The 16,239-nt window shown below is 53.8% G+C and overlaps 1 protein-coding gene across 1 annotated transcript; it reads right to left on the bottom strand.

Annotated features, from left to right (window-relative positions):
- Positions 1–9,459: 9,459 nt before the first annotated feature.
- On the bottom strand, positions 9,460–12,822 carry PTX4 (pentraxin 4). The gene is made up of 3 exons (XM_030798592.1): positions 12,605–12,822; positions 11,154–11,814; positions 9,460–10,389 (listed from the first exon to the last, which is right to left on the bottom strand). Exons 1-3 carry the CDS (start codon positions 12,743–12,745, stop codon positions 9,749–9,751), a joined length of 1,443 nt encoding a protein of 480 aa, XP_030654452.1. The 5' UTR covers positions 12,746–12,822; the 3' UTR covers positions 9,460–9,748.
- Positions 12,823–16,239: the final 3,417 nt, after the last annotated feature.

Below are 16,239 nucleotides of genomic sequence, written 5' to 3'. Positions count from 1 at the left end.
GTTGGAGTGCAGTGGCGCAATCTCGACTCACTGCCTCCCGGGTTCATGCCTCAGCCTGCCGAGTAGCTGGGACTACAGGCGCCCGCCACCACGCCTGGCTAATTTTTTGTATTTTTAGTAGAGATGGGGTTTCACCATGTTAGCCAGGATGGTCGCGATCTCCTGACCTCGTGATCCATTCGCCTCGGCCTCCCAAAGTGCTGAGATTACAGGCGTGAGCCACAGTGCCTGGCCTTTTTTAAAATTATTATTATCATTTTTTTATTTTTGAGACACAGTCTCACTTTGTCATCCAGGCTGAAGTACAATGACAAGATCATAGCTCACCGCAGCCTTGACCTCTTGGGTTCAAGGGATCCTCCTGCCTCAGCCTCCTGAGTTGCTAGGACTCCACGTGTGAACCACCATGCCTGGCCATGGTTGGATTTCTTTTTTTCTTTTTCTTTCTTTCTTTTTTTTTTTTTTTTTTTTTGAGACGGAGTTTCACTCTTGTCACCCAGGCTGCAGTGCAATGGTGCTATCTTGGATCACTGCAACCTCCGCCTCCTGGGTTCAAATGATTCTTCTGCCTCAGCCTCCCGAGTAGCTGAGATTACAGGCACCAGCCACCACGCCTGGCTAATTTTTCTTTTTTTTTTTTTTTCTTTTTTTTTTTTTTTTTTTTTTTGAGACAGAGTCTCGCTCTGTTGCCCAGGTTGGAGTGCAGTGGCATGATCTTGGCTCACTGCAAGCTCTGCCTCCCGGGTTCACGCCATTCTCCTGTCTCAGCCTCCCGAGTAGCTGGGACTACAGGTGCCCGCCGCCACGCCCGGCTAATTTTTTGTATTTTTAGTAGAGACGGGGTTTCACCATGTTAGCCAGGATGGTCTCAATCTCCTGATCTCGTGATCCGCCTGCCTTGGCCTCCCAAAGTGCTGGGATTACAGGCATGAGTCACAGAGCCCGGCCTAATGTTTGTATTTTTAGTAAAGACGGGATTTTGCCATGTTGGCCAGGCATGTCTCGAACTCCTGACCTCAGGTGATCCACCCACCTTGGCCTCCCAAAGTGCTGGGATTACAGGAATGAGGCACCGTGGCCGGCCTAGGGTCAGCATTTCTTAATGGTAAAGGGAAAAAAGAAACCTAGCAGGCGCCACCTGAACCAAGCAACCCAGTTCAGCATCACTGGTGATGGGATAAGGTGGCATCGTGTGCCTCCTGATGTGATGCACCAGGAAGGACACAACGTCCCTTCCGTAGAATTCCTGCAGAACATGCTCACCCTGAGTCCACTCATAAAGGGGAAACACCAGATAATCCCACTTTGAGGGACAGCCTGCTGAACATCTAGGCCCTCTTCCACAATGTCAGTGTTGTGAAAGAGATAAAGAGAGGCTGGGAGACAACCTCACGTGGGTCTGGCATGATTGAGACAATTGGCAAAGATTGGGCATACACTGTATGAGCTAACAGTGTTGGAGCAATAGTGAATCTCCCACACATGATCATTATATTGTGGTTACATCAGGAAAGCTCCTCGATCTTAAGAGATACATACTGAAATACTTGGGACCTTGTGTTGTGATGTCTGCAGCTTACACTCGGACAATTCAAAATCTGACTATTATCATAATGAGTAGCAGCCTCTGAGACGGAGGGAAAATGGCAATGTTAACACCTGGCCCTGGGCTCTCTGCACCACCACGCAGCGGGCAAGAATGAGCACCTTACCAAAGTGGCAGGAAGGGAGCCGAGAAGAAAGAGGTTGGTCGATTGTCTGAGAGAGATTGGCATGAGGCGAAAGTGCCAGCCGTGCTTGGCATAAGGAGTATGGAAAACACCAGGCATAGGGATGCCAGGAACCAAAATTGCACCTGATGGCCTCAAGGGCCGTGTTTTTGAAGTCAGTGCTGCTCATCTGCAGAATGGTGAAGTTGCATCTGGAAAATTGAAGCTAATTACTGAGGATGTTCGGTGCAAAAACAGCCTGACCAACTTTCATGGAAAAAAAAAAAAAAAAAAGACCATGATCGAAGCTCATATGGTTGTCAAAACTACAGATGGTCATTTGCCTCATCTGTTCTGTGTTGGTTTTACTAAAACAGTGCAGCAAGCAGATTGGGAAGACTTCTCACAGGCAGCACCGGCAGGCCCGTCAAATCCAGAAAAGATGGCGGAAATCATGGCCCAAGAGGTGCAGACAAATTACTCGAAAGAAGTGGCCCATGAATTGATGCCAGACAGCACTGGGAGAGACACAGAGAAGGCTCCCCGGTCTATCCAGGTGTCCTCTCCAGGATGCCTTCCTTAGAAAAGTAAAATGCTTGGGAAGCCCAGGCTTGCAGTGGGAAAACTCAAGCTTCGTGGTGAAGGTCGCTGTCCTGGAAAAGCTACTGGGAATGAGACCGGTGCTAAATGTGAATGAGCTGACAGATATGAGCCCCCAGCCCAACCACCTGTTTAAAATTCAGACTTTGAATGTTGATAACCAAACTAACATTTGACCCAGCAATCCCCTTACTGGGTGTATGCCCAAAGGAATATAAATTGTTCTGTCATTAATTAACATGCAGGCCGGGCGCAGTGGCTCACACCTGTAATCCCAACACTTTGGGAGGCTGAGGTAGGTAGATCACTTGAGGTCAGGAGTTCGAGACCAGCCTGGCCAACATAGTGAAACCCCATCTCTACTAAAAATACAAAAATTAGCCAGGTGTGGTGGCAGGCGCCTATAATCTGAGCTACTTGGGAGGCTGAGACGGGAGAATCGCTTGAATCCAGGAGGTGGAGGTTGCAGTGTGCTGAGATTGCACCACCTCACTCCAGCCTGGGTGACAGAGCAAGACTCTGTCTCAGAAAAGCAAAACCAAAAACGCATGCGTATGTTCATTGCAGCACTATTCACAACAGCAAATACATGGAATCAATCTAAGTGCCCATCAATGGTGGACTGGATAAAGAAAATGTGGTCCATGTATACCATGGAATACTATGCAGCCATAAAAAAGAATGAGACCATGTCCTTTGTGGGAACATGGGTAGAGCTGGAGGCCATTATCCTTAGTAAACTGACCCAGGAACAGAAAACCAAATACCACATGTTCTCACATAAGTTGGAGCTAAACCATGAGAACACATGGACACAAAGGGAAAAAAACAGACACTGAGGCCTATTGGAGGGTAGAGGGTGGAGGGCAGGAGGAGGGAGAGGAGTAGAAAAAATAACAAAATGTTGGGCCAGGTGTGGTGGCTCACACCTGTAATCCCAGCACTTTGGGAGGCCGAGGTGGGTGGATTACTTGAGGTCAGGAGTTTAAGACCCGCCTGGCCAACATGGTGAAACCCATCTTTACTAAAAACAAAAATTACGGCGGCGCGGTGGCTCAAGCTGTAATCCAGCACTTGGAGGGAGGCGGGGGATCACAAGGTCAGAGATCGAACCATCCTGGCTAACACGGTGAAACCCGTCTCTACTAAAATACAAAAAAAAAAAAAATTAGCCGGGTGGTGGCGGACGCCTGTAGTCCAGCTACTCGGGAGGCTGAGGAGGGAATGGCGTGACCGGGAGGCGGAGCTTGCAGTGAGCCGAGATTGCGCCACTGCACTCCAGCCTGGGGACAGAGCAAGACTCCGTCTCAAAAAAAAAAAAAAAAAAAAAAAAAAAAAAAAAAAAAAAAAAAAAAAAACAAAAATTAGCTAGGTGTGGTGGCACGTGCCTGTAATCCCAGCTACTTGGGAAGCTGAAGCACGAGAATGACTTGAGCCCAGGAGGCAGAGGGAGATGGTGCCGCTGCAGTCCAGCCCGGGCGACAGAGCGGGACTCCTTCTCAAAAACAAAACAAAGTAACTGTCAGGTACCAGGCTTAGTACTTGAGTGGGGAAATTATGTGTACAACAAACCCCCATGACATGAGTTTACCTATATAAAAACCTGTACAGGTATCCCTGAACCTAAAAGTTTAAAAATAATAAATAAAGCTGACTGAGTGTGGTGGCTCACACCTGTAATCCCAGCACTTTGGGAGGCCGAGGCAGGTGGATCACGAGATCAAGAGATCGAGACCACGGTGAAACCCCATCTCTACTAAAAATACAAAAAAAAAAAAAAAAAAAAAAATTAGCTGGGCGCAGTGGCGGGCACCTGACATCCCAGCTACTCGGAAGGCTGAGGCAGGAGAATGGAGTGAACAGAGGAGGCGGAGATTGCAGTGAGCCGAGATCACGCCACTGCACTCCAGCCTGGGCGACAAAGCGAGACTCCTTCCCTAAAAAAAATTTTAAAAAAAGTTCCTCAGAGCCTCTAAAGCTGAGAAGATAATGGAACCCTCCCTCCCTGATACCAAAATAAGACCAAAACTAAGCCCAAAATAAGAGGAAGGAAATCTGACAGGGTTTTGAATTCCCCACCGATTACACTACAATACGTTTTCTGAAATATCATGAAGAACATTCTTTGAAAAAAGATATTTTTCTCATGGGTGTGCCCTGGCTTTGTGCTTTTTTTGTTTTGTTTTGTTGTTGAGACAGAGTCTCGCTCTGTCACCCAGGCTGGAATGCAGTGGCATGATCTTGGCTCACTGCAACCTCTGCCTCCCGGGTTCCAGCGATTCTCCTGCCTCAGCCTCCTGAGTAGCTGGGATTACAGGTGCGCGTCACCAAGCCTGGCTAATTTTTTGTATTTTCGGTAGAGACGGGGTTTTACCATGTTGGCCAGGCTGGTTTTGAACTCTTCACCTCAAGTGATCCACCCGCCTCAGCCTCCCAAAGTGCTGGGAGTATAGGTGTGAGCCACCACACCTGGCTGGCTTTGCTCTTTTGAGGGACGGTGACAAGGGCATTGCACCCCCATGTCATACAGGACAGCATTAAAGATGAAAATGAAGCTGACTTTTCCAAGGCTTCCCACAAGCAGGCAGGAGTTGAACCTGGGTTAGTTTGATTTCAAAACTCTTGCTCTCAAATGCTTTGAGTCAAGGACTGACAGCAAGTCCCCTGGGGGGTTCAGAGGTGGGACAGGTCCCCTCCCCAGGCTCCTCAGAGGCAGGCATCGTGCTACCTGACACAGTAGGAGTGCAGCACATTGTTGATCGAATTGAATGGGTGGACTTGCGTCTTGTGGGTTGAGGAGGGTTTGGATGAAGATACCCAGGTGGGCAGAGAGCTGAGCAGAGTGCTGGAGCGGGGCATGGTGGGGCTGGATGCAGAACCCACAAGAACAGAGCTTGGGAAGAGGGGGTCACACTGGGGAGGAGGAGCCAGGTCCCAAAGGCCATCCTTCTCAGCCCAGGGACCTGAGTGTGTCCTTTGCTGGGACAAGTGGCTGTTTCAGAAGAGGAATGGGCCGGGGGTGGGTAGAGTGGGGGAGGGGCTCCTTGTCGGGAACTGACTTCCTCAGCAAGACAAGGGCCCCTGTGGGTTTTCTGTCTGTGTTGTGTGTGGTTGGTCCTCCTCACCCAGAAACGTAATACCCTTGGTGAAAGGTGGGATTCGGTGGGCCTTGGAGGTGGGTGTGGTTCACACCTCAAAATGCACAGGCGTGATTCTGCTGAGAAAGAGCAAAAAATATGATGAAAAAGGAAAAAAGAAAAGAGCAGGTGGCTTTGTTGCTGCTCCCAGCGGGGTTGCTGAGCCAGGTGAGATGGATGCCCAGACAGCCCTGCTCCAAACCCGAGACGGGCCCCAAATCCCCACAATCCCCAAGCTGCCCCCACACCCCCAAGTGCAAGCCCTCACTCTGCTGTTCTCCCACCTGGAGTGAGCTGAGTCCTCCCCGAGAAGCATCCTGAATGCCCACCTCTGCCGAGTCCCTGAGGCTTAGATTCTGTGGCCATGCAGCTGAATACTGCTGTGGCCTGGGCTACATCTTGGTCCTCCAGGGCGCTGGAAGCACCCGCAAGCTGGGGAGGGGCTGGGACCCCAGGGCCTGGAAGCTTCCTTCCCTCCCCACCTCTGCACTCATCTGGGGGCCACTAGAGCCTTTGTCTCAAAGCCCTGCCCCAGTTCCCCTTCTTGGGACCCTGGGCAAGACAACTGTACTAAGGACATCACTGTCACAAGAAATATTTGTGACCCGAATGACCAATCTTTCCCCCAAAAAAGACGTCCTATGGCTCCTTCCTCAAAGGCAGAGTGGGGCGGAGCAAGGGCGTTCCAGAAAGCGTCTGAGGAGGCTGGGGAAGGAAAGAGGTTTGGGAAGCAGCTGCCATCCATAGAGTTAGACACTGTCGTGCAGAAGCAGAACTCCGTGAGTGACTCAGGGAACTGTCACACCGACCATCCGCGGGGCTTTCCAGCTCTAAAATCCCATCTCTGACCTTGAGTCACACACAGGTAGCGCTGGGGGAGGTGGGCTGGGGGATCTTGACCTGAAAGCCCAGAATTGCTGGGGTCCAGCTGGGGTCCACAGGCTGCTCTGCGGAGACGTTGCTAGGAGACTCCAGCGACTGACTTAGGGCACCTTCCCCACGGCAACAGCTGGGCAGGGCCCAGGCATCCGCACAGCTGCAACTACCTACGCGCTGGGCGGAGGAACTCGGGGCCCTTGTGGATCTGCTAGTGAAGGCTGTGGGACCCCTCTCCTTGGCCTCCTCACTTTTCAAATAGGAAGAAGGAGAATGGGAGGGATTGGCGAATTCTGAAAACCAGGCCTGTTCTCTCAGTCAGCGGTTTTGGGCCCCTCCTCTGCCCCACCCCACCCCATGCCGTGCTTTCTCCTGTCTGTACCAGCTGACTTTCTGATTCTTGGAGATCTTGTGTTTGGGCCGTTCTTGGGAATCTCCAAGGTCATGAAGTCAATCTACACCAGACTGAAACTTCAGTACAAGTCTGTTCTAAGGGTCAATGCAAATTTTGTTTTTACCCTGCCATGATTTGGAATTAAAAAAAAAATTATCAAAAAGAGAGGCTGGGCGCGGTGGCTCATGCCTATAATCCCAGCACTTTGGGAGGCCGAGGCAGGTAGATCACCTGAGGTCAAGAGTTCAAGACTAGCCTGGCCAACATGGTGAAACCCGGTCTCTACTAAAAATACAAAAAAATTAGCCGGGCGTGGTGGTGGCAGCACCTGTGATCCCAGCTACTCGGGAGGCTGAGGCAGGAAAATTGCTTGAACCTGGGAGGCAGAGGTTGCAGTGAGCCGAGATTGCTCCATTGCACCCCAGCCTGGGCAACAGAATGAGACTCCGTCTCAAAAAAAAAAAAAAAACAACAAAGAAAGAAAAGACAAAACCAAGTCTGGACAAGGATGTGGAGAAACAGGAACCTTCATAGATTGCTGGTGGAAATGAAAAATGGTGCAGCAGCTTTGGAAAACAGTTGGGCAGTTTCTCTGAAAGCCTAGACGTGGGCCGGGTGTGGGGGCTCACGCCTGGGATCCCAGCTACTTCGGAGGCTGAGGCAGGAGAATCGCTTGAACCCGGGAGGCGGAGGTTGCAGTGAGCTGAGATAGTGCCATTAACCCCAGCCTGGGCGACAAGAGTAAAACTCTGTCTCAAAAAAAAAGGAAGCCTAGACATGAATTTACCATACGACCAGCAATTCTACTGCTAGGTATCCACCAAAGCGAAAAAAACGCCCGCATAAAGACTCGTCTGAGGGTGCTCAGAGCAACTTTATCCGCAGTAACCCCAACTGGAAACAACCCAGATGTCCACCAGCGGATGAACGGATAAACGAAATGTGGTTCATCCATACAACGCGGCATGTTTTGGCAACAACACAGATGAAACGCTGAGACACACCGCAGCGTGGACGAAGCTTGAAAACCTTGTGCTAATTAAAAAAAGCCAGACACAAACAGACAATTTCTTTTGGTTTATTTATATGCAGTGTTCAGAACAGGCAAATCCATAGAGACAGAAAACAGATGGGTGGCTGCCAGAGGCTGCGGAGGGCGCAGGGCACCCAGGAGCAATTGCTACACTTTTTAAGGAAGGGAACAGAAAGGTCCTAAAACTGGGTTGTGACGATGGCTGTACAACTCCGTCAATTCGCTACAAATCTTTGAACTATATGCTTGAAACGGAAATTTTATGATATGCAAATTTTACCTCAATAAGGTTTTGTTTTGTTTTGTTTTTTGAGACAGGGTCTCACTCCGGTTGCCCTGGCTGGAGTGCAGTGGCGCGATCTCGGCTCACTGCAGCCTCAACCTCCCAGGCTCAAGTGATTCTCCCACCTCAGCCTCCCGAGAAGCTGGGACTACAGGCATGTGCCATCACACCTGGCTAATTTTTTTTGTATTTTTTTTTTAGTAGAGATGGGGTTTCGCCATGTTAACCAGACTGGTCTCAAACTCCTGGACTCAAGCGATCCACCCACCTCTGCCTCCCAAAGTGTTAGGATTACAGGCGTGAGCCACTGTGCCAAGCCAATAAAGTTGTTTTATTATTTTTTTGTTTTGTTTTGTTTTGTTTTTTTTGAGACAGAGTCTCGCTCTGTCACCTGGGCTGGAGTGCAGTGGCACGATCTTGGCTCACTGCAACCTCCACCTCCTGGGCTCAAGCAATTCTCTGCCTCAGCCTCCCGAGTAGCTGGGATTACAGGTGCCCACCACCATGCCAAGCTAATTTTTGTATTTTTAGTAGAGATGGGGTTTCACCATCTTGGCCAGGCAGGTCTTGAACTCCTGACCTCGTGATCCACCCGCCTCAGCCTCCCAAAGTGCTGGGATTACAGGTGTGAGCCACCGCACCTGGCCCAATAAAGTTGTTTTAAAAGCATTGCCTGGGCCAGGCACAGTGGCTCACGCCTGCACTTTGGGAGGCCGAGGCAGGTGGATCACCTGAGGTCAGGAGTTCGAGACCAGCCTGGCCAACAGGGTGAAACCCCGTCTCTACTAAAAATACAAACATTAGAGCTGGGCATGGTGGTGCACACCTATAGTCCCAGCTACTTGGGAGGCTAAGGCAGGAGAATCGCTTTATCCCAAAAGGTGGAGGTTGCAGTGAGCTGAGATTGCACTACTGCATTCCAGCCTGGGCAACAGAGCAAGACCGCATCTTAAAAAAAAAAAAAAAGAAAAGAAAAAGAAAAAAGAAATAAAAAATTTTCAGCCAGGCGTGGTAGTGTGTGCTTATAGTCCCAGCTACTCAGGAGGCTGATGTGGGAGGATCAGCTGAGCCCGGGAGGTTGAGGCTGCAGTGCGCTGTGATTGTGCCACTGTACTCCAGCCTGGGCGACAGCGTAAGACTCTATCAGAAAGAAAGAGAGAGAGATAAAGAGAGAAGAGAGACAGAAAGAGGAAGAAGGAAGGAAGGAATGGAGGGAGGGAGGGAGGGAACGGGAAAGGAAAGGAAGAAGGGAGGGAGAGAGGGAGGAAGGGGCCGGTTGTGGTGGCGTGCGCCTGTAATCCCAGACACTCAGGAGGCTGAGGCATGAGAATTGCTTGAATCTGGGAGGCGGAGGTTGCAGTGAGCCAAGATCATGCCATTGCCCTCCATCCTGGGAGACAGAGTGAGTCGCTGTCTCAAAAAAAAAAAAAAAGATAAGAAAGAAAGGAAGAAAGTGCAGGAAGTAAGAACGCCATGGTGATGGAAGAAACAAGGGCTTGCGGGCCACCTTGACCCCAGGCTCTCTCTGTCCCTGCTCAATCCCTGTCCACCTCCCCACCCCCCAAGATAGAACAGGCACCCCTATGTGAGGGCACAGGTGTGCACAGCCAGGACAGGTGGGGGTGGCCTTTGTAGAATGTGCTGGCGGGGGGCGGTGGCAGAATGTGGATGGGGGCATGCCCCTCTTGCTGGCCTCAACGCCTGTGAGGCTCAGCCTCAGGGACAGCGTTCCAGGCAGGTGCAGTTGGCCCTCTGCACGAATCCGCCTGTCAGCACAGCATTGGCCAGCGTTAGGATGGCACCTGTCGGGAACTCTTTCCTGATGGCAAGGTTTGCAACTTCCCCGGGAACCAGCACCCGATCCCAGATAGCCAAGCCAGACATGCTCCCCACGAAGGCCTCGGAGCTGTCGAATCCGCCCCCCACGCTGTCTTGTTCCTGACCCAGCACGAGGGACCCTCCGGGGGGGATCTCATAGCCCTCCCTGAAGCGGGAGCCTGTGGCCACCAGCCTGCGATCCACGTGGAGCCAGTACCTGCCCTGGGTGGACGTCCAGATGACACAGATGTGGTGCCACTGGCCGTCCAGCAGCGGCTGCAAGGGCAGCTCCCTGAAGGCCGGGTCCCCGATCACGAAGTGGATGGATCCGGGCAGCAGGGAGTCTCGGCCGTGCAGCACCAGCTTGTTGTCATTGTCCTCGGTGGCGTAGGACAGGAGGGTGCCCAGGCGGCCGGAGGCCGTGCGGACCCAGCTGCAGAAGGACAGGGCTCGCAGGGCAGTGACGAAGCCAGGGCTGAGGAAGACCACGTTCTTGGTGGAGGCGTTTGGGAAAACGAGGGTGGGGCCCACGCCGCAAACTAGAAACAGAGGAGGAGGGTCAGCCCCTTGCAGGAGGCGGAGCAGAAGCATCCAGAAGCACTCGTGCTGTGGGTGCCGGGCCTCCCACTCCCGGCTGCCACCCTTCACGGAGCACTGACTCTGCGCTGGCCCTGCCGACGGCTCCCCTGCAGCGTCTCCTTCACCCTCTTGATGGGATCACCCCAGTTCCACAGGCGGGCAGACTGAACGTGAGGGCCATACTCGGGAGTGGTGGGGTCCCGCTGGGAGCCCTGTCGGCCCACCCAGCTGAGCCAGCGCCCCTCGCTGCCAGGGAGTCTCCGCACCAGCTGAGCCAGCGCCCCTTGCTGCCAGGGAGTCTCTGCAAATTTCATGACTCACAACAGCATAGGTTTAGTGTTTCACGTTTCTGGAGGTCACAAGGCCAACACGGTCTCCCAGGGCTCAAATCAGGTGTGGGCGGGGCTGGTTCCTCTGGTGGCTCCAGGAGAAACCATCTCCCGCCCTTTCCAGCTTCCAGAGGCGCCTGCACCCCTCGGCGTGGGGCCTCCTTGTCTGCGCATCCCGCCACCTCTGCTTCTGCCCTCATGCCCTCCTCTGTGTTCCTCCTGCCTCCCCTTAGAAATCCTCTGTGATGACGGCAGGCCCCCCGGATGATCCAAGACCCTCTCCCCATCTCCCAGCCCCTAACTGAATCTCTTTTGAGAAGCCTTTTCCAGGGGTCCTGGTCTAAGGAGGAGCTGGAGGGAAGCTTGGCCATGAGCTGGGAGCCGGTGGTACTTACTCTCTCCTGGTCCCTGGGGGGACCATGCCTGCTGCCGAGGGTCTCTTGGGGCTGTGGCCGTCCCACTGAGTACCCGATGGCTGCCTGAGGCTGGGGGCTCCTGCCTTCCATGGAGAGGGGCTGAGGAGTCCTGCGGGGGGCCCCTGTGCTCAGATGCAGCTCGGAGCTCCTGCCTGTCCCTCTGAAGCGTCAGGGAGCTCGGGCCTAGCTCCTCAGGCTGGGTTGGGGTTGGGACCAGGGTCGGCCCGAGGGCTGCAGTGCCAGGGTGGGACACGGGCAGCCGCCCCTCCAGAGCAGCTAGCCTGGCGCCCTGGCTGTGGATGAGGCCCTCCAGGCGTGCCAGTGAGTCCCGCAGGGCGTCCCTCTGGGCCTTGTGCACCTTCCTCTCCCGGGCCCGCTGCTGGCTCCTCTCGCCCAGGGCGAGGTCCAAGGTCCGCAGCCGCGTGTCTACTTTCCGGCTTCGGCGCTGCGTCTTCCTCACCCAGGCCTTGAGCTGCGCCAGCTCCCCCTGCACCGAGGCCTGTGACCGGTTGACTGCCTGAGCCACAGCCCGGCTCTCTTCCGCCAGGCTCCGGAACCGGGCGTCAACATTGTAGGACACGTTGTAGTTGCTGGCGATGCTCTGCAGGTGTGTCCAGGTCACCTCCTGGAATCTCCGGAACTGTAAGGAGGACATGGTGATGATGGGGCGGGCCGGGCCGGCTGGGAGGGACGGGAAAGGCTCTGCCCTCTCACATTGGGAGCAGCGGCCGCGTGCCCGGCCCACGGCCAGCACTGGCTATCTGCCCACTGATTTGATCCCCACTGTGATGCCGTGAGATGTGCTGGGTGCCAGGGACTGAACCCAGGCCATGCAGCTGCACCACGTGGGGTGTGGACTCCAGGCCCACAGCTGGGGCTCTGATCCCCACCGCTTACCCCATAACCACCAGCAAGTCACTTCCCCCCGTGATTCCAGCTCCTGCCTGTGAGCGGGGGATGGCAAGGTGGCCTCATGAGTGCTTTACGAGGCCCAAACAGGAAGCACCCAGCGCAGGCCCGACAGGCACATGGCACTCCGGAACTGTCCATGGACCCCGCGTGGGTGTCCGGGAGGCCGTCCACACCCTCTGCCTCAAGGCGGACCTGTGACCTCCCAATTTCCACTCATGACACTACCCGGCCCCCACGGCCCCCAGTTCCCCCAACTTCCTTCCAGACCCTCTTCTAGCCCCTGGCCCCACCTGACGGCCACATGTTATGAGGCTTGTGTCCTGTGTGAGCGGAGCCCAGCTCAGCTCTTCCCTGGTGTCCATCCGCGGGTGAAATAATCTCCACGGATGGAAAGAGCGTCACACGCCGTGTTCGTGTCCGCCAAGCCCTGATGTTTACCACTCTGCTTCTGTCACATCCGTCTTCCATCTGCTGCCAATTTAAAAACCCGACCGCACCATGTCAGGGGTATAACTTGCCTGTTCCTCCAGTCTACGGAGCCTCTCGAGAAACGGTTTCCTGGGCCCCACTGGGGCGGCTGCCTGCGATGAAGCCCCATGTAGATATATAGGCACAAAAACGAGGAAGAAAGACAAGGTCTTCCTCCACAAGCAACCCATCCGGAGAGACGGCGAGGCCCCAGCAGTCTCCCTCCAGCTGCAGGAGAGGGTGAAGGTGGCTCTGTGGGTCTGTCTGGTGTCTCGTCCCCCCAGCTCTCCTGTTGAGTGGTTTTCCTTCTTTGGCCCTGGCTGGATGTCAGGCTCTTCCTGCCGCCTCCATGAAAGGCATCTGCCTTCAAGCCAGTGGGCTCTAAGACTTGCAGGTTCCCAAGGAGACAAGCTTAAAACAGATGCAGACAGTTTCTTTGAAGAATCATTCAGCTGGGTGCACGCCCGCGGGTGGGAGGTGATGGCTTTAACAGGAGCACACGGACTTGTGCTCCAGAGAAGTCGAAGCAAGACAGGGAACCGACGGGGGCTGGGGAGTCAACAGAGCCACATCTGCACGGGCACCCGTCACCCAGGCCATGCACGTCTGCATCCTGGGAGGCCCCGTCTCTCTCAGTAAAGCAACGGAAATGTGACTGGGAGCCACCTTAATTTGTTGTTATTATTATTATTATTATTATTTGAGATGGAGTCTCGTTCTGTTACCTAAGCTGGAGTGCAATGGCGCAATCTCACGTCACTGCAACCTCCGCCTCCCCGGTTCAAGCGATTCTCCTGCCTCAGCCTCCTGCCTCCCGAGTAGCTGGGATTACAGGCGCGCTGTACCATGCCTGGCTAATTTTAGTATTTTTAGTAGAGACGGGGTTTCACCATGTTGGTCAGGTTGGTCTCAAACTTCTGACTTCATGATCCGCCCACCTCAGCCTCCCTAAGTGTTGGGATTACAGGTGTGAGCCACTGCACATGGCCAATTAATTAATTAATTTTTTTTTTTTTTTTTTTTTTGAGACGGAGTCTCGCTCTGTTACCCAGGCTGGAGTGCAGTGGCGCAATCTCGGCTCACTGAAAGCTCCGCCTCCCGGGTTCATGCCATTCTCCTGCCTCAGCCTCTCCGAGTAGCTGGGACTACAGGCGCCCGCCACCACGCCCAGCTAATTTTTTGTATTTTTAGTAGAGACGGGGTTTCACCATGGTCTCAATCTCCTGACCTCATGATCCGCCCGCCTCGGCCTCCCAAAGTGCTGGGATTACAAGCGTGAGCCACCGCGCTCGACCTAATTAATTTTTTTGAGACGGAGTCTCGTTCTGTCACCCAGGCTGGAGTGCAGTGGTGTGATCTCGTGCCACCACAAGCTCCGCCTCCTGGGTTTAACGGATTCTCCTGCCTCAGCCTCCCAAGTAGCTGGGATTACAGGTGTGTGCCGCCACACCCGGGTAATTTTTGTATTTTTAGTAGAGATGGGGTTTTGCCACGTGGGCCAGGCTGGTCTCAAACTCCTGACCTCCGGTGATCCACCCGCTGTGGCCTCCCAAAATGCTGGGATTACAGGCGTGCGCCACTGCACCTGGCCAATTTTTGTATTTTTAGTAGAGACGGGGTTGCCCCATGTGGGCCAGGCTGGTATTTTTGGTTACAGGTTGTGTACTGGCTTCAATGAGACCCTCCTAAAAACACACATAAGCCCCAGGCAGGCCTTATGTGGAAAAGGGTCTCTGCAGATGTCATGAAGGATTTTGAGATGAGACCATCCTGCGTTATCCAGGTGGCCCTAAAGCCGATGACAGGAGTATAAGAGACAGAGGAGAGGCACAGAGGACACGGCCTGTGAAGATGGGGCAGAGACTGGGGTGACGCTGCCACGAGGAGCCCCCGGAGCCCCCAGAAGCTGGAAGAGGTAAAGTGGGACCCCCCGCCAAGCCTTCGAGGGAGTGTTCACCTTGACTTCAGACTTCCAGCCCCCAGAACTGTGATAGGACTCATTTCTGTTGTTTTAAGCCACCCAGCTCACGGGAATAAGATCATCCACGAAGTTGTCCCAGTGAGGGCATCCATCATTCCTCAGGTGGCATGAGCCCAGAGGGTGCCAAGCCAGGGAATCATCAGTGGCCCCCAGGCTCCCCTTGTCAAGTGTCAGAACACCATGGACATGGAGAAGATGCAGAAAGCATCGGAGAGAAAATCCTGGGCATATGCACGGGGTTGGGGCCTTAGGCCCCGGGGGACTGGCGGCCACCATGACAGCGACCCTGGCGCCACACACAGAGCGGTGGATCTCGCAGCTTCCAACTGACAATGAGTTCCATTTATTTAGGTATTTATTTTATTTCGGTAGAGACGGGTCTTGCTATGTTGCCAGACTGTTCTCAAACACTCCTGGGCTCAAGCGATTCTCCCGCCTCAGCCTAGCCAAAGTGCTGGGTTTACTGGCATGTGCCACTCAGCCTGCCTGATTTCCATTTAAAGTCGTGGGTTGAGGCAGGGTGTGGTGGCTCTCACCTGTAATCCCAGCACTTTGTGAGGTCAAGGTGGGCAGATCACTTGAGTCCAGGAGTTCGAGGCCAGGCTGGGCAACATGGCAAAAGCCCGTCTCTACTAAAATTACAAAAATTAGCCGGATGTGGTGGTGTGCACCTGCAGTCCCAGCTACTCGGAAGGCTTAGGTGGGAGGACCGCCTGAGCCCGGGAGACGGAGGTTGCAGTGAGCTGAAATTGCGCCACTACACTCCAGCCTGGGTGACAGAGCGAAGAATAAAGACATTTTCAGATACACAAAGGCTTGAGAAATTTGCCTTCCATGCACCCACTGTTGGATGCGGGGCTTCAGGGAAAGAAGGGAATAGGGAAGGACGGAGCTGCCGTGGGCACTGGCGAGGGCTGGAACCCAGAAGCAGACGGAGGAGGAGTTTCCGGGATGATGGCATGCTGCCCGCACCACATCCCATCCATCAGCTCTGCCTGCAGAGACATGCCCTGAGTTCAGCTGCTTCTCTACACCCCCATTCCGCCCCAAGCTCATCCTCACAATGGCCACCTAGTCTCCGCGTCCGTGTCACCCCCTACCGTCTGCTCTCCTAACTGCACCAGCATGGACCCATGCCTTCAGTGCCTCCAGGAGCTGCCACATAAGCAAAATCTTAGCCCCTGCCAGGGCCTTCTGTGGCCCGGCCCACGGCCTCACTCCCTCCAGGCCTCACCCCTCCATCTGCCTCCGTTGGCTCCACCTCCCGGGCCACAGTTGCGGCCTCAGGCCTTCGCACCTGCCGTTTTCCTGCCAGTGAGCCTCTTCCCTGGCTGTCCCCACATTCAGGGTTCTGCTCTAAGGTCTTCTGTTCAGAGCTCTCACCTTACTTAAGACAGCACCCACTGCTCTCTGGCTCTTCTTTTCTTTCTTTTTTTTTTTTGGAGGAGTCTTGTTCTGTCACCCAGGCTGGAGTTCAATGGCACGATCACCACTCGCTGCAACCTCTGCCTCCTGGGTTCAAGCAATTCTCCTGCCTCAGCCTCCCAAGTAGTTGGGATCACAGGCACATGCCACCATGCCCAACTAATTTTTGTATTATTATTATTATTATTTTTTAGTAGAGACGGGGTTTCACCATGTTGGCCAGGCTGGTCTTGAACTCCTGACCTTGTGACCCACCCATCTCGGCCTCCTTAAGTGCTG

Source organism: Nomascus leucogenys, chromosome 18, assembly GCF_006542625.1.
Source record: "Nomascus leucogenys isolate Asia chromosome 18, Asia_NLE_v1, whole genome shotgun sequence".
NCBI classification, from domain to species: Eukaryota; Metazoa; Chordata; class Mammalia; order Primates; family Hylobatidae; genus Nomascus; species Nomascus leucogenys.
This window is presented reverse-complemented; position numbering and strand designations above follow the sequence as displayed.

Excerpts from the sequence above, each read along its gene's own strand:
- PTX4 (XM_030798592.1), bottom strand. The coding sequence starts at position 12,745 with ATGGGTTGCTTGTGGAGGAAGACCTTGTCTTTCTTCCTCGTTTTTGTG. Across the intron at positions 11,815-12,604 it reads TCCGTAGACTGGAGGAACAG|TTCCGGAGATTCCAGGAGGT; the intron begins GCAAGTTATACC and ends TCCTCCTTACAG. Across the intron at positions 10,390-11,153 it reads CCCCCAGGGACCAGGAGAGA|TTTGCGGCGTGGGCCCCACC; the intron begins GTAAGTACCACC and ends CTCTGTTTCTAG.